Source organism: Contarinia nasturtii, unplaced genomic scaffold (assembly GCF_009176525.2).
Source record: "Contarinia nasturtii isolate CC-2019 unplaced genomic scaffold, AAFC_CNas_1.1 Cnas_scaffold_3175, whole genome shotgun sequence".
Taxonomy (NCBI): domain Eukaryota; kingdom Metazoa; phylum Arthropoda; class Insecta; order Diptera; family Cecidomyiidae; genus Contarinia; species Contarinia nasturtii.
Window position 1 is genome coordinate 70,358 of NW_022200487.1, and position 23,184 is coordinate 93,541.

The following is a 23,184-nucleotide window of genomic DNA, read 5'->3' on the forward strand; positions in this document are numbered from 1 at the left end:
GTTTTCGGTACTTGATGACAATTTTGGAGGGTTGGAGCATTTAAATAGGGAATACGACCGTACTTTTTGCTTTCTCTAGAATCTTTGTCTTCATACTAAGTCCATGATGGGTTCATCTTTAGACACATGCGAAATTTGTTTTGAACTTAGCCGCCACAACCATTTGAGACACTTTTTCGTAAATCCAATTTGTACGTCTCCGCGAATGGATGTATTTCATCGAATTGAGTTTGATAGTAGTCCCGAGGTACTGATAAACGTGCCGTGTGCATTGGTTGATATTTTTGATTTTGTTTATGTGGCGCAATAAACGCCTGAATTTACTGCCAAAACTTTATGGACATATGCTAGCTGGAATTGTTACGACGAAAGGCAAATCAATGACAAACATGATGAACAAAGTGGCGCCTATGGGATAACCTGAACCCGTACCGGAAGTAACTTCAATTAGGTCTGGTTTAGTATCCGCAATCTTCACAACTCGTCCAGACAAATAAGATTCAATCCATTTAACGGCTGCTCATTCTATCCCATTATGTCAAGCTTGTGAATGGGTATTTTCAAATTTATCAAGTCAAAAGCCTTAGCAATGTCCAAATAAATGGTGTTTGTTTGATGTCCTTTCTCCATGTTGATACAATAAATGTAAGGTAAAATAGGGAGTTTTGAGACAGGTAATGTTTATGGAGTAATGTTAAAACATTTCCAAACCTGAAAAAAATTGCGATTTTGAGATCGTGACACTATGAAAAAATATGTCTGATGGTAATTTTGCCATACAAATTATTTTTGAAACACTTTTCATACAAAAGTTATAAACAATTTGGATTTTTGTATGGAAATCATGCCTGTATGGTATCGTAAGGATGTTAAACTTTTAACAGGTTATTTTTTTCAAAAAAAGTAACATTTGGAGAGTTTTGAGAAAATTCAACGAAAATTAAGGGTACCTCCCATACAAAATATTCGTTTTTGAGCTAAAAATTGAAAATGTTGTATGCGAGATACTCCTAATTAAGATTGACATTTCTTCAAACTTTCAGAGTATTCTTTTTTTGTGTATAAATTAATTAAAGACAGGCATAGCTCCCATACAAAAGTTTAAATTTTTTGTGATTTTTCTAACGAAACTGTATCAAAAAATGATTGTATCTTAAATATTACATCGGATTCGGATTTCTCGTGCTAAAAAGCCTCCCGATACAAATTTTTGAGTGTTTAAGTCTACATGAAGTATAAATTTTGAAAAATGAAAAAAATAAGTGAAGAAAACTTCTTATTCTGATACAAAATTAAAGTGATTTTATTTATAAAATGCTAAAGTTTTCGGAAACAATGTTTCCATCATCAGGCGAGCTAAAAAACTGAAATCTGTACAAAAATTATGTCATATGTTTACTACAATTAGAAAAATTAGTTGATGTTTAAAATAGGAAACAAATTTATGGTATTTAAAGTGGAAGAGATTTAAATTCAAATAATTCCGACGAAAGTAGGCGCCCGATTCACATATTGAATATGCCATCTGAATTTATAGAAAACCCATTTTGGAAGTAGAAAGGATAAAATTGAAGAGTTGACACGTAAATACTACGAGTAAATATTTTTTCACAGTTTCTGTCGGCTTGTTATCTATTACCTAAACGTTCAACGCGGTTCAAATTAAACTTGATAGTAAACAATTTGCTCTGGTTTTTGTTGGCCATTGTCGGCTCCAAAAAATATTTTTTCTTCTTTTGTTGAAATTCAATTGTTAATGACAAAATACAAAAAAAGAATGACAAAAAAATGATTTTATTTCTATCTGCATACTATAAAATGAGTTAGTACATAACAACCCGACAGAAAAACCATTGTGAATAAAAAAATATTTACCTGCTTTTTCATTTTCTTTTATTTAAGTTTTTAATTTAATTATTATATTTGGATCGATTTCAATTTCTTGTTATATTTGAATTAGCAGTTCATATAGCAGATTGTACAAACTTTTTTTATGATACCGCACGTCTGGAATATTCGAAAAATCCGAACAACCGAAAGACTCAGACCGAATCCTCCCGATCCGAACTTTTGTCGTCGGTCGGACGACTCATTTTTTATGGAAATACTGGTGACAATTGAATGTCCGAGTATGAATGTGAGTCTTCTCGTGAGAGTTTATTGAAATGTAACACCGCCATACAAAAAATGCTGACTGTCAGCAATTTTTGTATGGCGGTGTTACATTTCAATAAACTCTCACGAGAAGACTCACATTCATTCTCGGACAATCAATTCATACTTCAAATTACAACACGAAAGCAATTTGTAACTTTTTACTTTTATAAGGCGCGAATAGAGATTATGTGTGTATTTTGTTTGATGAATTCTTTCGATTTCAGCATAGTACAGACCCTATTGAGCGTATTTACAGGCCCAAGAACATAGTATTTTTTGGTGAAAATCTATCAATATACAATTTGTACCCCAGACAGGGGAACCATATGTTTTAAATAACTTTGATCTTCAATTTATTTTACTGGAAGCTTCATTTTCAATTGTGCCTGAATTTTGATAGATCCTTTCCAATTGAAAATCTACGTTGATTGACATGAGTCTTCTATTTCATTTGAGTTGATGACGGTTACCGTCGGTTAACATAGGCTGACCGATTGCGCTTCGGTTGATGTTGAATTCAAATTAATTGGTGAATTGAAAATCTTTCCATGAATTACTACTATACGATTTGAGACGAAGCTAATCAAATAAGATTAGCATTTACCGTCAGTGATAACTTATTCAAACGATGATTCAAGAATACTTTTACCATTTTCGTCACATTACATATTATTGAAAGATACATGATGTTAGATTTTCACCTAAATCCTTATTTTCGGAAATGCATAGTAATACGTTTATTTTTTGTGTTAATAAGCAATATTTTAAAGACATTCAAAACTGTTGAGAATTATTTATAGCAAGTAAAATTCTATATTTGGGTGCAAAATGATAATAAGAAGAAATTGTTTTCAATTTTTGCATTATTGTTATTTTTTGACATTTCTACAGACCTTGTGTATCAGACTAAGCCCGTTCAATCTCTCCACTCTCTACGTTTTCTTCGGAGCATTTTGAGTTTGGTTATGTTACTGATTTTTATCAGATTCTTTCCAATACATGATTTTTTTCTTTATTCGATAGAAAGTATATTTTGAATTTAAATGAAAAGATTAATTAAATAAATTAATAATTAAATTAATTAATAGTATCTTTATATAATTTAGCTTGCATCGAAAATTGTCTCCAATGTCATTTTGACTAAGTAAGAGCATATATCGTTTGGTGTCGCTGTATTTAGTCGTCCATTTTCAATCGATTACTAAGAAAAAAAGAATAGTCTCAAAACCGCAAGGTCGGACAGTTGTATTTTTCCACACAATCTTTTTACAAATTCTACAAAAATCCCTATAGATTTTTGTTTTAAATTTATTTTTAATTACATTGTGGGCATTTTGTTACGCTGTAGAACCATTTGTTGGAACCATTACGTTTCGTCATTCGTTCCTTTGTTGAAAGAAAACTTGTACACGGACGTTCTGTTTATTGGTGTGTGTTATTCATTGAAAAAGAAGAAGAAACACTCACAAGCAAGAAAAAGATATATTGAAAGGAATAAAAAAGTTTCGCTTTGGAACGGTGTTTGCGCTTTGTACTTATTCAGTTAACGAAAATACATAGAAAAACGCACGATACGGTGCAAAGTGAAGACGAGCATACACATCTCATAAAAATTTCTATAACGCAAATTGGCAAAAATTAAAAAAAAAAAGTAAAATAAAGGTGTTAAACGTATAAACGAATTATGGCTGCTAGCGATAAACCGTCTGACGAATCATTGTATCCGATCGCGGTTTTAATTGATGAATTAAAGAATGAAGACATTCAGGTAAGTGTTTGAGAAATATATTAATATTTTTGTGTTCAAAACATGACGATAAAGTAAAATTGCCAGTGGCATTAGCATTTTTTACAATACGAAGGCAATTATGTTGTACACTGCATGCGGAATTCACAATTTGAAGTTTGTTTGTTCCGAATAGCTTAATAGGGCAGGGACTAGTCGATGATGCTTTTTTTGCTTATGTGTTTATATTTCAATGATTTTCTAATTTTGAACTCGTGTTTCTCTGTTTGTTACTCGATTAATGTATTTTGAACAAATAATGGGACGTGTGTAGCTTCGTTTGAACTCAATTAAAAAACTTTCAACAATCGCATTGGCATTGGGCGAAGAACGTACACGATCTGAGCTGATTCCATTCCTAACTGAGACGATCTACGATGAGGATGAAGTACTTCTTGCATTGGCCGAACAACTAGGCCAATTCACAAGTCAGTAATTTACTAAGAGGATAAACTTTTTATATTTTAATTAAATAAGTAATTTCCTATTTTTTTATTTTGTCAAATTTTGCCAAAAACTGTTTTCGGTTTGAAATAAAAACATAGATTTGGTTGGAGGTCCAGCATTTGCTATGTCATTGATCCCACCATTGGAGAGTTTGGCCACAGTTGAAGAGACAGTCGTGCGTGATAAAGCTGTGGAATCACTGAAAATTGTTGCCTCACAACACAGTGTAGCCGACTTGCAAACCCATTTCATTCCAACATTAAACACTCTGACTTTTGGTGATTGGTTCACATCTCGTACATCTGCTTGTGCTTTGTTCACGGTTTGCTATCCACGTGTTTCTCCAGCAATCAAAGGTGAACTTCGTAATAATTTCCGACAACTATGTCAAGATGAAACCCCAATGGTATGAATTTTTGTTCGTTAATCTTGTATATTTTGGATAAAATTTATTATATATAAAAATTATTCAATTAATAGTAAATAATAATTATTTCAATTAATAAATCATTTTTATATCATAGGTTCGCCGTGCGGCAGCCAGTAAATTGGGCGAATTTGCCAAAGTGGTTGAAGTTGAATATTTGAAAGCAGATTTGATCCCAATGTTTGTTCAATTGGCTCAAGATGATCAAGATTCCGTTCGTTTATTGGCCGTTGAAGCATGTGTTAGTATTGCACAACTACTTCAACAAGAAGATGTCGAACAATTGGTAATGCCAACTTTGCGTCAATGTGTAAATGATTCATCATGGCGAGTACGCTACATGGTTGCTGATAAGTTCTGCGATTTGCAAAAGGCTGTTGGACCAGATATAACACGCACAGATCTTGTAACAGCTTTCCAATCACTACTCAAAGATACTGAAGCTGAAGTACGTTCGGCTGCCGCTTCCAAAGTCAAAGAATTTTGCGCAAACTTAGATAAAACAAATCAGGTCCAAATTATAATGACATCAATTTTGCCATATGTCAAAGAACTCGTGTCCGATCCAAATCAACATGTTAAGTCTGCTTTGGCATCAGTCATCATGGGATTGAGCCCAATTCTTGGGGTCTACAATACTGTTGAACATTTACTGCCATTGTTCTTAATTCAGTTGAAAGACGAATGCCCAGACGTTCGATTGAATATAATATCGAATTTGGACTGTGTGAACGATGTTATTGGAATTCAACAACTGTCACAAGTAAGATCTACACAAATAATAATTGTTTTTAAATTATTTCACAAACTAACTTTATATATATTAACTTTAAAAGCACTCCAATATTGCTCTGTGTAAAATGATGTATTTAATTTGAATTTTCCAGTCACTTCTACCAGCAATCGTCGAATTGGCTGAAGATTCGAAATGGCGTGTTCGCTTAGCTATTATCGAATACATGCCGGCTCTTGCTGGTCAATTGGGTCAAGAGTTCTTTGATCAGAAACTGCGTAAATTATGCATGGACTGGCTTAGCGATCACGTTTACGCTATTCGTGAAGCAGCTACATTGAATACAAAGAAATTAGTCGATCAATTCGGTTCACAGTGGGCAGAAAATACCATAATTCCATCTGTTTTAGTTATGGCACGCGACAAGAACTACTTGCACAGTAAGTATAAACGAAAGTCCTCAAAAACTCAAATTGCAATTCTTCATTTTGACGTTATTATTATTGCATTTTCCGTAGGAATGACTTGCTTGTTCTGTATTAATGTTTTGGCCGAGGCATGTGGAGTTGAAATGACAACCAGATTATTATTGCCAACGGTTTTACTATTGGCAACGGACGGAGTTGCCAATGTTCGTTTTAATGTGGCAAAAACATTACAAAAAATTTCACCCTATTTAGAAGCTACAGCTATTGAGACACAAGTTAAACCGGCTTTGGAGCAGCTGAATGCAGATCAAGATGTAGATGTCAAGCATTTTGCATCAGAAGCTATTGCAGGAATCGCCGGTAAGTTTTAAATCGTTTACACAATTTTAAATTCAAAACAAATTTGAATGCAGATATTTTTGGTTAGCCGAAATCGGTATAAGTAACTTCTTTGCCGGTACGGATGTTGGTGAAACTACAACTACGATTTTACTTACGCAAACCAATATTGACCATAAAGGCTCGATATCTGTCATCGATAATCCAATCGAACCTTTCGATAATGATAAATATTTTGCCAATTTTCAGTTGGGTGAGTTTGGTGTTTCATCTCACTCAACGTAAAAAAAGTACATTTGTTTTCATTTTGAAATAATCCCAGTTATAATTTAAAAAAAACATATTTGTTCAATTCAAAAATTGAATCAGCCTATATTTGTTCAATTCAAAAACCAATTAATTGAAATTACTTCAATTCTATTTTTCAGCTTAAGCAATTGCGACTCCCACATTTTTTACACATTTCAAAACATCCAATTTATAAGATGGAAGCATCAGAAGAAAATCAGCGTTTTCTGTTTGACTAATGGAATGAAAAAAATAAAAAATATAGCAATTAAGTACAGAAGCACAATAAGTTTAACAAAACGGATAATTAATAACAAAACATGTTTCATAAAATAAATCTCTTGATTAATCACATAAAATTCGAAAATTGTTTTTTTTTTTCGAACAAATTTATGTCATACTGTGGACTACGCTGCATATCATATTATACGCTGTTGTAATTATTCAAAGTATTCTGATATTATACAAGAACATTCTTCTTGGCCCTATCAGGCTATGATATTCTATTCTATTTAATTTTGCTGTTTTTCAACGAATATTAAAGACTTTAATCTGTATAATTTGGCCATTTGACGAGATCAATTTGTTCGTCACGAGAAGATCAATTTGTTGTTATTACTTAAAATCACTAATTTTGAAAAAGTTCTCTTCACTTTCGTTCAAGTCGCCCTAGTATGACATATAATCCCATTAAAAAAATGGCTGTTTTGGAATCAGCTTATACAACTACTAATTTTTCGTAAAATTCATCCACCCTATTAGGAATAATATTATTACAGAAGCCCCAAAATTTGTGCTGGCAAATGTTGAGTTGAACGTTTCTCTAAATATGTTCAGAAGATAAAGGAAAAAAATTATATACACACATGTTAAAAAAAAAAGAAATATGTATTATAATAATGGAAACGTGACAGATTTTATTAATAAAAAATAAATAATTCATTTACATAAATTAATATTCATACGTATGAACAATATTAAATAAATAAGATGAAATGGAAGCGATAATGATGGTTTATTTCTCATTTCCATTACATTCTTTCATTTAACAGTTGGTAAATAAAAAATAGACTGGTCCCCAAAACACAAAAGTTGGAATATTGTCGGTACTACCCGGGATGTTTTTTCAAATGTGTGTGTAGATAACGTGTGTAGTTAAAGTTTCACGCCGATAGCTCATCGCTACATGGTGCCGCACGAGCTTGATAGATCACCTTGTTTGTTCTCAGAAAGTATTCTAGCTTCAAATTGAATTAATTTGTGAAGGAATTTTGTATGGGTAGACTAATTTATTTTAAAGCAAATCGCTTAAAACTTCACCAATAGAAAATGTTTGATGGAAAGGGACGATTATCATCAATTTTTAGTTGATACGTTTGTGCGAAGATATTTTTATTTTAACCTAAAATGTCATTTTTCAAAAAAATCATAAAATGATCTACCGAGCTCCTGCGGCATGATGTAGCGATGAGCTATCGACATGAAACTTTACACACGATATGGAAAAATATCTCGGTGTAGCACAGACAAAATTCCAACTTTTGTGTTTTGGGGGCCAGTCCAATCAAATAGTACTAGGCGTTTCAATAAGTAAGGTACCAAACACCAGAGTACAAATAAAAAAGTTATCTTATTGGCAATTATAACAACCCTTTAGACGATAACATGTCAAATTTTAAAACATTCTATGCGATAGCACCTGTTTGAAAGCCGTAGAAAGTAAACAACTTTGCATTTTTCTTTCACCATGGAAAAAAGTGTATTTCGTGTTGTGATAAAATACTATTTTTTGAAAGGTAAAACCCCAAAAGAAATCAAAGAAAGGCTTGATAAGCATTTTAGGGGATCTGCTTCGTCAGATAAAATGGTTAAATACTGGATAGCTGAATTTAAACGTGGTCGAACAAGCACAAGTGATGAACATCGTTCAGGCAAGCACAATTAAAACAGCGCGTTTCCCCCGGTGGAAGTGCTTCGAAGCGACCAAGAACGCAAACATCGGCTGGTAAGGATATGGCCAGTGTTATTTTTTGGATATACATGGTATAATCTTCATCGATTATCTTGAAAAGTTTAGAATGATAATATGCGCCGATTATTCAAAGTTATTGGATCGATTGAATAAAGAAATCAAGTGGAGACGGCCGCATTTGAAGAAGAAAAATATCCTCTTTTTGTATGTAGAATTGTATGAATTAGGTTATGGATTGCTTCCGCAACCACCCCATTCACCAGATTTAGCCCCCAGCGACTACTATCTGTTTGGAAACCTGAAAAATTGGCTGACTGGTAAACGGTTTACATCGAATGAAGAGCTCGAATGGGAAACTGAGAGCTATTTTGGACTTCTTGACACATCTTACTATTTTGAGGGCACCAAGAAATTGGAAAATCGTTGGACTCGTTGTATTGAGCTAAAAGGAATTATGAATGATTATGTTGAAGAAAAAATTCGAATTTTGCCAAAAATGTTGTGTGTTTCCTTGTTAGGTTACTTGTTGAAACGCCTAGTAGATTAGAAAAAAACGATTTTTTTTATCATTGTTTCTTTTTTATTACCACTTTTATTTTTGTTTGTTATTATTTATTCTAGTATTTAAATGTACAGATGTAGTATAATATAATGATGCAAGAGGGAGATTTTTATCCTATCCATTGGTATTTTGATTATGATGGTGAGTTTATGTTTGTTTATAGTATATGCTATTTGTTGGATCAAAAGGAGATTTGCTCTTTGATTCTTGGAAGAAGAAATAAATGCATTTTTGCAAATTTGGTGTAGTGGAGATTACTATTTTCCCCCTTGCCTTTCCTTATATGTGACATTTATCAGGCTGCACACCAAATACCGATCGATGGGTCGATATATACAGTGCCGTGCAAAAGTTTGAGACCACCAAAAAAAAAAAAAAATACAAAAAAATTTCATACAAAATGGCGTAAAATACCATTTTTTGAGGTTTCAAAAATAATACTTTTTATTCTCAGAAATCAATGATTGGCAAAATAGTAAATATTTAGAAAAAAAATTCACTGGTTTTGAAATGGCAAGTCTTTGAATCCAATGATAGCTAAAAACAATTAATTTTCATACAAAATTTGTCATTTTTATCTGTGATTAAATTCAAAGACTTGCCATTTCAAAACCAGTGAATATTTTTTTCTAAATTACAAGCAAGCAAACATGCAAACACATATACGGCAAACGAACCATATGTACCAAACAGTTTTCGTTCGTGCGAGATGCGGTATCTGTGTAGACGTATTGGTCGCACGTACGAAAACCATGTAGTAGATATGGTTCGTTTGCCGTATATGTGTTTGCATGTTTCCTTGCTTGCCGCACGATAGGCGACGCAGGCAAGCAAGCTGCTTATAGCAAGCCGTATGACATTCTCTGATTATTTTTGAAACCTCAAAAAATGCTATTTTACGCCATTTTGTATGAAAAATACATAGGTGGTCTCAAACTTTTGCACGGCACTGTATATTACGTTGTGGTTTTTCTTTTGCAAAAATTATGGCGAATTCCAAACTTGTAACTTACGTAAACATTAAAAACGGGAAAAACCAAATGTTCATAAATTTGAGATGACTATCCCATTTAATTGCCTTACGGAAAAATAGTGATGAATTCGAAATTGTTGAGAATAGAAATTAAAGAAAAGAATTTGTAGTTTTGTTTTTCTAGCGTTCCATTTTGGAGGAGGGTAATCATTTGAGCATTTGCTTTGAATTGAGAACGTAATAATTTCATTCATTGCCTATTCCAAGTGTCTATCAGTTAGTTAAATATGACTTCTGCTTCATAACAAGTTTCCGTCGATAGTTTTGGTTGCTATCTAATGACCAGATCTACAGCATTTCACAATCTGGTTAAACCTGAACAATTTGTCTTTAAGCGTATCGATTATTTTATTTTATTTTTTTGTTTCTTTGTATGTTTGGTTATGAAGTCGATTGGCTTTTTTTATATCACTAATTCTTGGTTTCTTTCAATTTTTACAAATCAAAATTGGATTTCTCAGTAAAATTTAAAACAGACAAAATCAAATTGAATAAAGAAGAAAATTGTAAATAATAAATCGTTTATGCCGATGAGTTTAATAACGTCAAATATTGAGTCTTTGACGCAAAATTGAAGAGTGCTTCTTCAGCTGATTTCGTTGTGTCTTGAAATTCGCAAAAATTCAACGTATTCATCTAAGAGAACGGGCCCTGTAATATTTATCGAAATAAACACGTTGTGAAAAAAGGTTATATAGCAATCAAATATCACTTACAAGCACCATCAACGTCGTAGTTTGAAAGGTCAGGTGTGATAGTTCGGGAAAATTCAAGAATGTTACACCATTGGTCTTTGTTGATCACTTTGTACTTTGATTGATGCAAAAATTGTGCGAATTCCGGATACATTTGCCATTTTCCCAATAACAGGTGCAGCATTGCCTTTGCCGTTTCAATATCCATACTCCGTTGATCTTTATCCTGCTTAATTGAAATGTTTACAGAAAAACAATTAATATATTTGTGGTTGAGAACGAAAGTGGAAATAGACGAAACCGTGATATCAAACTTATATCTTTAGTAACTTGCTACACTCTTATATCGGTGGTATTAATATTTAGTATTTTGGGATTTTCAGCTACGATTAATCCAAAAGGACTAAAAAGTAATCCAATGGAATCATTTTATATTTTTTAACTTGAGTTCAATAAACACTTTTTTGTTGTTTGTAAAAAAATATCTCAAAATGAATCTTCCTTTGGAACACTGTTTCATATTGTATTGACATTTACATGAAACTTCAAATGCTTGTCATTGTCATTCGATTGCAAACATAACCTTTCACGGTCTTATGTTTATTGTGTAAATCACGTGCACCGTTGTCCAAAAAACTAAATTTTGTTTCTGTTGGAATTTCGATTAGTTTGTTTATTAGAATATAATTCTCAATAGAATCCTTTTTTCCATCGCTTCTGTGCAATTTATTAGATTTCTGATAAAATGTTTTATAGCTAGTGAAAACAAAGTAAAGAATTGATTAGCGAATGGTTTTCAATAGAATTTTGGGTCGGTTCGCATCAATATCAACATTCCATGTCACAACCGCTTTTGTGTGCTCAGTGATTTTTTTTCAAAAGGGTAACATGGCAAACATTTTGCAAAATTTTCAAAATCCATCAGAATCTTGAACAACCGAAACACTATCGTAAAATGCGTGTTGACGAAAGATTAATTCTTGCTTTGTTGAGGAATGATTTTCAATAAGATTCTTTTGCATCGAATATCAATATAAATTCCGTATCACACCTTTGGGAGTGTAATTTAGCGAACATTTTGTCAGCATTTGAAATCGGACTGCAGAATTATGAAATTGTATTTATGCAAGAGTGAAATGAACGCATTGATATTTGTTTATTGTGAACCCGTTCGATCACATGAATCGGTGATTGTATGTTTTGATACATTTTTAGAGGCCTGTTTTTAAAATACCAGGAACCTATAAATTCATCAACAATAATAAATCAACCGATTTTTGAGTATAATTAATAAATTTATTTGATGGCATGCATAGTCTATCATAGTCATTGTAGTTTTTGATAAATATAACAGTGGCCTGAATATTTTTAAACCGGCACTTTTATATTTATCAAAATATATTTTGATTATTCATCAATATTTCGAGGTATAAATATCGGTGGAGATTCCAATACGTTAACAGTTGCTAAAAATGAGCGGTCGCAAACGGAATCACGAATCGGCGTTTAAGCCACGAAAGAAGATAAAAATTAAAGAACACCAAACAATTAAAAAAAGTGCTCGAAAAGGTTTAAAAGTGAATCTGCCCATTAACACTGGAAAATTTGCTCAGTTGATTGACGTATACGTATTAGAAATGACACGGTGCTACATATTGGGTGCACTGAATTTGCATTATTTCACCAGTGATCATTTCAAGCGCAGTACAGACGAGCAAATCGAAGCATTCTATACTCAATTCGTCAACAAAAATTTATTTCGAGATTGGTTTTACGGCGTTCAGTTCATTGAGCATGCATTTAACGACGCCAGAGAAAGCGGGCACAGGTTGTGTTACGGCATTTGATACTATTGCCAAAAATACGGTGTTCGAGCTCCAGTAATTGGAGGATTCGGGAATGTAGTTGAATACGCAGTACAAATGTTTTATACAAATGTTTTATACAAATTACAAAAATAATATTTGTATGCACACTCACTCACGCATCCGAAAGTTTTTCACACATCAAAACGCGAGCAAGGCTCAAATTGATGACACCATGGATTTCTTATTCAAGCGAAACTCCAACTGTGTGCCAGACCTGAATTTGATGTGGGAACTGGAAAATACATTAAAGCCAATCCGATTCGACGATGGGAAAGGGTACTTTTTTGCTATGGAAAGCAATTGGTTCAAATACATACCAATATTCCTGAATTTGCAACAGTGAGTTTTCGTTCATTTATTATTGTGAATCAAACGATTGTATTTTTTATGCGATTTTTTTCCATTTTGAAAATTCTACAAATATCACACGAGTAATTTTATCAATTTATTTTTTGGAAAATATACAAAAATAGGTACATTCGCAATCATGAACGTGAACGAAAAGCCGCATTGAAGCGAGGTGAACGAACCGAGCTTCGTGAATACAGAAATTTCACCGTGGTACCAACGTCATCGTTCGAAAGACATTACATTCGAATTGATCGTAGAGTGTTTTATCGCATGTTGAGACATATAGAATGTCCACATCGATTATTTCGCAATAAAAACGGCGGCCCAAAACAGGAGGAAGACATCAAAAGTAAAGAATGGGATGTATTATGGCGTCTGTATTTCGACATCGATAGCATCGAAAGAGAACCGAGAAACAAAAATGATGGCCATGCAACAATAAAATTCGACAACTCCATTCAAACAGATGGTGTCGGTATGTCATTTTTGATGGAACGAACAAAATTCATCATTGAAAAAGACGATGAAGAGCGTATGAAAGAGACACAAGAGATGCTTCTGAAAAGCCAACAAGTGTATGGTCTCGATCCTGGACAACGTTTGGTCATTGGTGGTGTGCGCATTAACAATTTCAACGATCGAAACAATCATTCGATTGACATCGGGCCAATACCAAGATATGAAAAATTCATCGCGATGGAACAAATGGCGCAAAAAGTTGACAACTGAAATCGATGAAAAGATGCGTCTACATCGTGAGTCATTTGATGAGCAGCCTGGTCCACGAGCCGAAGACCATAAATCATATGCTGATCATATTTTGCGTCATTTTGAAGAAAAGTTCACAGCATACACACAGTATGAATACGCTTTGCAAGCATTTCTCCAGTACATTGACACGAATAGAGCACTTGATGCATATGCAACCAAGCTCATCGATGGTAAGCAAACGTTCATATTTGTCGGTGATCGTTTCATTGCGGCAGATTCACCAGCCCGAGGATATATTCGATCGAAGGTGCGAGATTTGTTCGAGAAGTTGAAACGTCGCCGTAAATGTACAGTGGTCGAGGTGGACGAATTTCGGACGACCAAATTATAATCGTTGTGCTTCCGTGAACTTGAAAAACCGACAAAAAGAGGCAAAGTAAAGGAGAAATATCGCTATCTCACATGCCATGGATGCGAACCATTGTGTGGAGAAAATGTGCTCGGAAAAGCCCAAGGTCCGATTGAATCACGAAAAAGCAATCGCAAATTGACGCAGCAACGAAAACATCGTCCCCGTACTGATGGTCCACGTATGGCATCAAAATTTCGTAAATATGAAGAGAAAACTCGAATTGGGCGTACTATCACCTGGAATCGTGATGCAAATGCAGGTCGTAACATTCTCTACAAAGGTTTGTGTTTGTTAAATTGATATGCTCTCAGTTTAATATGAACAAGTCAATGAAAAATAGAAAATGAATTCGTTTTTTTTTATTCCTTACAAACAAACAGGATGGTGTGCTGTTATGAATATAGAGCTACATCCAGCATTTCAACGGCATGTTGAAGAAGAAGAAGAAAATGCAGGAGGAGGAGATCCACCGCCAGCACCACCAGCACGAGCTCGACAATCAAGACGAGCAGCATCCAATCAAGTATGTAATCATTTCAATAATTCTGCTTTGAATTTATCTAATCAATTGAAGCTACACATACTTTTAATTTACGTTCATATTTAGAAATTGATATAATCATTGTCATTTTCAGAATCAACAAACAACACAACGAACATTGCGTTCTCATCTGGATCAAGCGCGGAGCTCTCGGCCGTAAGCCCTGGGTTTTGTGCGGGATTTCAACGTGGTCCTACAATTCGCTACAATTAGTAAATATTTAAATTTAATCCTACAGTGCTAAAATTTAATCCTTTTGGATTATTTTGATGAAAAATCCCAAATGATTAATATTTAATCCCTTCTATTTTACAGTGTAATAGGAGATAGTCTAGGAAATGTTGGGGGGTTTTAATCTCAAAAATAGCTTATCAAATTTCGTTCTGGCAGTAAGTAGCAAGTGACATAAGTTCGATTGCACTAGTATTCTAATCCAATCATATGAATAACATATGATTTATTTTTGAACAAAACTATCAACTTACCCGTGCAAAATCATATGCATACCTAAAAAAGTGAACAGAAAAAATTATATATGAATTTTGAACAAAACAATTGAAAAATATATAATGAAAAGATGATGCCTGCATGCAAATATGTAATGTTTGTTAATCTAATTCATGCGCATACCGATATACATTTTTAAATACGTTCTGATCGTTCATCAAATTCCTCAAATAGTCTAATTTTGATTGCAGTTTTATGGCTGAATCACACTGTAAATTATATTTATAATTAAAAATTTGTTTATTTATCCTCGAAAGAATGTGCGTTGTTATTTAATTTTGAGAAAAAAATCAATAGATATCTCGAATTCGAGGCCCACCTGTAAATCTGTTAAACCCTTTTGCCATTCGGCTTGTGTAAAAAATCCCATTTGACGTGCGTTCATTTTGTATGCTATCACTATAAATAATAAGGAAAATTATAACATAAATATGTAACCACATTTAATTAATATGAAATGTATTAAAACTACTAATATGAACTCACCAAGCATGACTACATCCTCCGGTTCCACGCCAATATCGCTGCAAAATTGTTCCATCTGCATTGGTCCGAGTACATCGGGTTCTTCTGCTATTGTGTATTGTTTGAACCAGCTGAGGCAACGTTTAATATTAAATCCATCTTCGATTTTATTTGTGCGTCTCGAACTAACAGAAAAAAGAATATTAGTTATTTCCTTATATCCATGCAAAAAATACAATATCTTTACTTGTCAATTTTTCAAAATATAATACAAACAAAGAAATAAAAAATGTGTTTTAATGAAAATTCTCATTTTCATAGATCAATGAATTTTGTATGAACCAGGAAAAAGTGTACTATTGTACGTTTAATTCGACATATTTCTTTTTGGTGCTACCATTAAAAAAATTGCTCATTATTCAATGACACTTTAAATTTAAAAAAATTATTAAAACGAACTGAAATTGCCTAACAGTAATGCTAAAAACAATAAAGTAGGCTGAGCGTTATTTGTATTGAAGAATTCGGCATTTTTCTATAAATGTTGAAGTATCACGGTAAAAACCAGAACATGTTTCGGACAAAATACAACCGTTAAACATGATCCGTTCATTTCTTTGTCACTAAATGAGGCAAAGCCAATTTCACAATTAAAATAGGTGTCGAATAGGTATATATCCAAATTTTTAAGCAAATATAATGATGTAAATTCTATCGTTTTTAATTAAATAAAAAATCTACGATAACAAAGCGTCAACAAAATCGACATAACAAAAAGTTTATGAAATTGTTTAATTTTAGTAATTTTTTTGTTTATATTTTCAATTGAATTTTGAAATGCGTTTGATGTGATTTTGACCTTGAATCACATGTACATTAATGTTTATAATCAATACCAAGTACAATTTTATGTCTATCAATAATCTCCCTAGCAAAACAGCTGTGTCACACACGAAAAGTTACATACCTAGAAACATTATTTCGTTGTCGTTTGGACGTCTGCCGTTCTTCTTCAGCTGGTGCCATTTCCATTGTACGCTTTTTACCTCGTGGCATTATTTATTAAGATAAAAACCAAAACAAATCATATAAACTCAAACGCGACGCTATTTTTAACAATCTAATATGTGATAAATTTTCACTTTCGAAAACACTTTACAACTTAATTTTAATGGGGCTTCGTTGGTTTTTTTTTATTAGCACTTCATAATCCATAAGATTTCAACTGACAATATCTATAACACAAAAAAAACTTATGATTAAAAGAGGGAATGAGATGAAAATATGCAGACAGCAACTATTGAGAAAATTTAAGCACGAAAAAGGTTATGTCGCAAGTCTCATATAAAAGTAAAAAGCCATTTTCTCATACAAAAGAAAAGGTACACTTTTTGAAATTATCGAAGTTTTTCAAAATAAATTTAACTTAAATGGAGAGGAGAAATTGAATGGTCAATGATATAATGCCCGTTTTGTTGTGAATAAATCATATCACATCGATAAAAATGTGAAATAAACACAGTGCAATAAATAAACTGAAGAAAACAATGCAATTCTCAAATGAACAATCGAAACGTTCAATGTCCTACCCAATGGCTTAATTATCCAAAAGTTTTTTTTTGTAACTTGTTAGAAAACGAGGAAAAATAATTTAACAAAAACACAATACAATTGAGTAAACTATGATTTTTTTTTGTACGGAATGCAATATCAATATAAAAAGAAATTTTATTGGTCGAATCAAATAAGTGAACACTTTAATTTTATAGCAAAAATCTTACAAATGATATGATTTGCAAGTTGTTTTATAATATTGTATCTGAATATATTGCTTGATTTTAGTAAAATCCTTTCATTTCCTTAGTTTTTTGAAACGATGCGTTGAATCGTTCGTGTACACTATATTGTATTCATGCGATGCCATTGAATCGCCATTGTCACACATGTCAAAATCAATCACGAAACAAAGACAATCAACTAAATACAAGCCCAAATTAGCGAGCTCGAACATTCTTAATGTTTATAAAAACAATACGCCGAAATTTGGAACTCTCTGAAAGTATTATGTTATTTTTGAATTATTTACCTTAATATAAATTTTCCAAAAATTTCCACAGTTTCAATTTTTCATGATTACACTGTCATTTTGATTATGTGGGTCTTATACGAAATGTCAACAACTGTCAATTATTTTCACCCAACAATACCAAAAATAAAATAATGATAGAAATTTCAAATTATCTTTACAACAGAAAATAATTTAATAGAAAAAAATGTTTCACTCGCGAATTCCAACATTTCAAATTTATCTCCCAAATGTAAATTCGTAGTGCTGTCAGAAGCCAATAAGAGCTTATAGCCTTGTCAAAACACACATTCTGACACATCATATCACATAACATAGAAATTGCTAAAGTAAGCATAACTTATGCACACATGTATACTCGAGAAATTTAACGTATTCAAAAAGAAGAGATAATGAAATCCCATATCATCATTTTATTTGTTAATACATAAAATTCGAAGTTTAAATACATTTTAAAGAGTGTAAAATAAATAATTTTTTTAGATATAAATGAGAATATGTGTATTTGTCATTGAATGTATGAAAATTCAAAAAATGGATAATAAGTCGACTTTTGACGACAAAATATTTGCCCAATTGACACATTTATTTGGGCAGACAGTTCCAAACGAAGAGATTCTGAAAACGGTCAGGAAGGTTGAAATATACGGACGAGACGAGAAATGGAAATGTGAGTAAAATGAATTTGATTCTGGTAACTACGATATTTGAGCCCCAAAAACGCATTCAACATAAATGTGAAAACCTGGGTTGGAAAATCTACACGATTTAAAAAAAAAAATGTAATTTACGTAGAATATGTATACTCTACATTGTAGATTATTAAAAAATTCAAAATTAGAGTCAAATTGCCACTCAAAACATTGTCCGAGGTTGGTGAATGTGTTTCTATTGAAAAGATTTATTATGTTAAAAGTCCAATAGACACATTCTCAATAAAAATTACCATAAAAATTCCATATAATTTTCGGTATTTTGATACAATTTCTGGTGGTTTTACTATAATTGTTAGCCAAAATTGAATAATCTACATATATTGTAGATTACATGGGAAAAAATATGTAATTTACATGGTAGTAATCTACATTTACAAAATCTACATACCAACCCAGGTGAAAACATATACATATTCGCTTGCGTCAAACTGATCTTTTTGTTTCGGAATTTAAATGTTTTATATATAGTATTTATCAATTTATCGAAATGAAATCATAATTCTATCGATGTTTTGTGGTTTTTTCCCTTAGTGGATCAATGCATTGAAATGTTAGTGAGATTTGATCCTAGTACTATAGAAAAATCAACATCAATGCAAATGGAAAGCAATAATAACATTAACAAAACTGATGATGATTTTGACGACGATGCCGACGTTTTAATTGAATCAGACGAGATACAACATCTACATGACAATGAAAAGTCACAGTTTCTACGTGGTGGGGAGCAAATGCATCAACCAAACGACAAGCGTTCACCATGGCCATACAAGGCTTTGCAAAAAAATCAAGGCTTTGCAGCAATCAATGCACCTATAGCAAATCAAAGAACATTCAAGCAACCACGGATAATATCAAATACAATCGATAAGCATCCTGATATGCCGGATATTATTAAACACATTGAACAAAATCATCGAATTTTAATTTGTTTAAGGGGGCCCCCCGGTAGTGGAAAATCTTTTTTGGCGCGTTGCATCATTGATCGAACAATGAATGCGGATTATGACAATCATATATTTTCGACAGATGACTTCTTCTATGACAAACGATCCAAACAGTATATTTTCGATAGAAGTAAACTAAGCGAAGCACATGATCGGAATCAATTTAGAGTGTCACAGCGTGCTATGAATGGCTGGAGGTGAGTTCTATAAGTTCTAAAAATATTCTAATTTATTAAATAATAATAATAATAATAATAATAATAAATGTTTTACGAAAATGTATATTTTCTTCATAAGTCCTATAATAGTGGACAATACGGCCATGAAATTGTGGGAAATGATACCGTATTTCAAAATAGCCGTTCAAAATAAATACATTATCAAAATCATTGAACCCAATACCCCGTGGAAAATTTCAGTCGGAAAATTGGCTCAACGCAACAAACATAATGTTAGCGAGGAGGTAAAAATTTAATAATTTAATAAATTGAGATCAAAATACTATTAAAAAAATACTACATTTCAAACTTAGACAATCGCTAGAATGTTATCGAATTATGAACCTGGAACAGTTACAGAAATCTTGCGATCAATGCAAATTTATAATTATCCAATGAGTCCATGTCAATCACTAAAGCCAGCATTACAACAACAACAACAACAACAAAGCTCAAATAACGCGAGTGGCTGCTCACGCTTCACACCAAAAGAACAAAGAGAGCAAAGATCCAAGCGACATGAACTAAATCATGAATATGCTGATAATAGATTAGTTACTACAAGTAAAAATAAATCCAGCGAGGAATGGCCGGCTTTTGAAGAAGAATCAATAAATTTTTGGAATACTTCTGTAGACAAAAATCTTCTAATACCGCAAAGAAAAACTACCAGCAACATGACAAGCAGTAATATGTATAATTTTTTGACTACAAAGACAAATCATTCGACGACAGATACTCAAAATATTAAAATTGTCCCGATGAAACACAAAAAAGATTGCATTAATGAAAATCAATCATTCCAACAAATTCGACAGATTTTTCCCCAGATTCCGATTGCACTGCTTTGGGATTTGTTCGGTAATTATTTACTATATCCATCATATTATGTATGCTCGATAATATAAGTAAGATTTTATTAAAACTTCTTCCACGTGAAATTGACTTGTAAAACAAATTTAATTTTCGAGCATATATATGTCACATAGAGGGTGTCTCAAATAGGTGAATATGAAATGTTCTGAAAATCACTTTATCTTGTAGAGACGGAATCGATGAACATGATAGAACACAAAAAAAAATAAAATCGACCCTTTTTACCCCCTGGAAAAAAATTCACTCGAAAATTGCACTCCCTGATAGTGAGCCACCTATTTGAGACTCCTATGTATAAAACACAATAATTAATCAGAATTTCAATTTGATTAAATAGAAAAATGTAATGGTGATGGAAATTGGACTATGGATATTTTGCTGAACGAGAGCGAAACAAAAGATCTCCAAACATTAATTTCACAAGAAGATATCGAACGAGATAATTTTTCATGTGATTGTGATAAACCATTAAGTACCGACTTTTCGCAGGCAGTTGATGCTATTCCAGTTGAATGGCTTAAGGAAAATGTTATAGTATCACGAAATCAAAGACGTCAGAAGCAAAATACAAATACTAATGAAACTGATGTAGTCAAATATATAGAGAAACAGTTTGTTATTTCCGACAGTCATTACTCAGAACATACCAAAAAAATTCGTGACAATCGCCGTGCCACATCCACAGTAACAACAGACGTTGCTGGTGGCTATAATCAAGATACAGCTATTGCCTCGTGTTCATTTACACCAGCTGACTTGAATATAAATGACGACGATATTGATGAAATGATTGAAATGGATTTAGGCATTGAATTGATATGTCAACTAGACAAACAATTTGGCTCTAACGCTTTTCAAAATGAAACATTGAAAGACGTCAAAACCGTAGTTCTTTTAAAAAAGTCACTCGCCCAACAATTGTAAAGATTTGCACTCTCGATTTATGTTCTCTTTTTCGATTTTAAAATAACCAGATCTTGTTTTTGAATAGGTATGCAACGTGGATTGAGTCATTTCATCATCAAATTGAGGAGCAAAAACAGCAATCAATCAAAGATGACGAAGAGTTTGCAAAAGAGCTGCAAATTAAACAGCCTCCAGCAGAAAATAGCCTCTTTGAAGTGACACAAACGTCAAACATTCAAAATATTGCTGATATGGAATACACGTGGAATGCGTACAAATGTAATGCCAACGAATGGAAGCAAACTACGCGTGAAGATTTAGCAATGAAAATGACAAAAGCGAAATTATGTGAAATTTTCCCAACTATTGAGCGAGAACATTTATTTGAAGTATTCACGGCGTATGGAAATAGATTTGATAAAACTGTTGAATTTTTCAAAGAAAACCTAAAATCCGAAATCAATGCACAAATCCAAATCAAAGGCCAAGAGTTAATTGCACAAGTTAAAGAGCAAGCGGTAAGCCATGCAGGGAAAATCCATGCAGTCATTCTAAATGCTCTCTGCTTCTCTCTCTCTCTCTCTCTCTTCTTTCGCTCTCTCAGCATCACCAAACTGAGAAAAGATTCATATTACGCATTTACATTTGATTGTGTATATTATCCTAGATCCAACCGATACAGCTGCCAGGAAACTCAAAATCCAACAAGCATAAGATCCAAGAATATCCAACACTAGATAAATTAGACGCCGAGGAGGCAAAACGAGCCGCTCTTAAAGATTTTGAAGAAAGCCGCAATTTGGCTATGCATCACGCTCATGTATATATTGCCTTTATTAATTTATTTGCCTTTATTAATTTATATCGTGCGACCGATCAACCTTTTTCAAATTGTACTTCTTAATTCTTTCATTCTCTTTGCACAATGCCAAACGACCACACATCTGAATGTACACTGTACTTTTTATCAGTTAAAAGCCGAATGTTACAGTAAGGCGCGGGAATCATTTCAACGCAAGCAAACAGGTCTATCCATTATTGTAGTGTGATGAGTGTGTGGTTAATGGTTGAACTTACTTATATATTTATTATAACAGGTGTGGCATACTATTACACTACCGTTGCCAACTTACATAATCAAAAAATTGACATGTACAATCATAAAGCGGCTAATGCCATTGTTGAAGTACATTCGTACACACAACAGGATCCAAATATGCTTGATTTACATTATTTACACGCTGATGAAGCAATCGAATGTTTAGATATTTATCTCGATCGACATCTCAAAGAGCTCAAAGATGCAAAAAGAGGTTCCAAATACGTTTTTATTATTACTGGTCGTGGATTACACAGTGCTGGTGGTTTTTCAACAATTAAGCACCGAGTTAAGTGCCGTTTGAAGCAGCGAACATTATCGTAAGTACTTTTTCAACATGACATTCTTAGTTCATAAACATTGTAATGTGGAATTATGAATAAGCGACAAACATTTTTTTTTTACTATTTTTAGTTGGTGTGAAGTCAATGCCGGACTTTTGAAGATCAAGCTTCAGTATATTTCGTTATTCACTGACAACATAAACAACAACCAAAATGTGTAACATTGTTATTACACGATATATTTTTACCATTTTGCTTGTGACATCCACATCCAAAATTCAAATATTTTTACAGTAAAAATAAGACTTTTTTTTCTGAAATAAAATCAGT

General features: G+C 32.8%; 4 protein-coding genes across 11 annotated transcripts; 3 read left to right on the forward strand and 1 right to left on the reverse strand.

Moving 5' to 3' along the window:
• The first annotated feature begins 3,339 nt into the window (after positions 1 to 3,339).
• LOC116349909 (serine/threonine-protein phosphatase PP2A 65 kDa regulatory subunit) lies at positions 3,340 to 6,964 on the forward strand. Its single transcript, XM_031781553.1, has 7 exons — positions 3,340 to 3,925; positions 4,218 to 4,371; positions 4,489 to 4,796; positions 4,915 to 5,580; positions 5,705 to 5,990; positions 6,069 to 6,338; positions 6,746 to 6,964. The coding sequence occupies exons 1-7, from the start codon at positions 3,842 to 3,844 to the stop codon at positions 6,748 to 6,750; spliced, it is 1,773 nt and encodes a 590-aa protein (XP_031637413.1). The 5' UTR covers positions 3,340 to 3,841; the 3' UTR covers positions 6,751 to 6,964.
• Positions 6,965 to 10,182: 3,218 nt separating this feature from the next.
• On the reverse strand, positions 10,183 to 18,054 carry LOC116349911 (DCN1-like protein 4). 4 transcript variants are annotated; one of them, XM_031781558.1, is made up of 8 exons: positions 17,809 to 18,054; positions 16,690 to 16,957; positions 15,744 to 15,907; positions 15,577 to 15,656; positions 15,381 to 15,466; positions 15,236 to 15,257; positions 10,889 to 11,096; positions 10,183 to 10,823 (listed from the first exon to the last, which is right to left on the reverse strand). In XM_031781558.1, exons 2-8 carry the CDS (start codon positions 16,776 to 16,778, stop codon positions 10,759 to 10,761), a joined length of 714 nt encoding a protein of 237 aa, XP_031637418.1. In that variant the 5' UTR covers positions 16,779 to 16,957; positions 17,809 to 18,054; the 3' UTR covers positions 10,183 to 10,758. The 4 variants fall into 4 exon arrangements, with proteins under 4 accessions (XP_031637418.1, XP_031637417.1, XP_031637420.1 ...); XM_031781557.1 differs by lacking the exon at positions 17,809 to 18,054 and adding an exon at positions 17,504 to 17,690; XM_031781560.1 differs by lacking the exon at positions 17,809 to 18,054 and adding an exon at positions 17,504 to 17,687 and having other exon boundaries at positions 10,889 to 11,093.
• On the forward strand, positions 12,262 to 15,940 carry LOC116349910. Of its 5 annotated transcripts, none has more exons than XR_004201966.1 (5): positions 12,878 to 13,074; positions 13,209 to 14,489; positions 14,590 to 14,732; positions 14,845 to 14,962; positions 15,066 to 15,940. XR_004201966.1 is itself a non-coding variant. In XM_031781556.1 (4 exons), the coding sequence occupies exons 2-4, from the start codon at positions 14,390 to 14,392 to the stop codon at positions 14,908 to 14,910; spliced, it is 309 nt and encodes a 102-aa protein (XP_031637416.1). In that variant the 5' UTR covers positions 12,883 to 13,074; positions 13,209 to 14,389; the 3' UTR covers positions 14,911 to 14,981. The 5 variants fall into 5 exon arrangements, 2 of the variants coding, with proteins under 2 accessions (XP_031637415.1, XP_031637416.1); XR_004201967.1 differs by having other exon boundaries at positions 12,889 to 13,011; XR_004201965.1 differs by lacking the exon at positions 15,066 to 15,940 and having other exon boundaries at positions 12,262 to 13,074; positions 14,845 to 14,987.
• A 106-nt stretch (positions 18,055 to 18,160) lies between the features above and the next one.
• Positions 18,161 to 23,182, forward strand: LOC116349908 (NEDD4-binding protein 2). The gene is made up of 10 exons (XM_031781552.1): positions 18,161 to 18,478; positions 19,056 to 19,668; positions 19,769 to 19,934; positions 20,004 to 20,550; positions 20,903 to 21,485; positions 21,557 to 21,989; positions 22,139 to 22,291; positions 22,443 to 22,497; positions 22,569 to 22,890; positions 22,985 to 23,182. The coding sequence occupies exons 1-10, from the start codon at positions 18,298 to 18,300 to the stop codon at positions 23,073 to 23,075; spliced, it is 3,144 nt and encodes a 1,047-aa protein (XP_031637412.1). The 5' UTR covers positions 18,161 to 18,297; the 3' UTR covers positions 23,076 to 23,182.
• Positions 23,183 to 23,184: the final 2 nt, after the last annotated feature.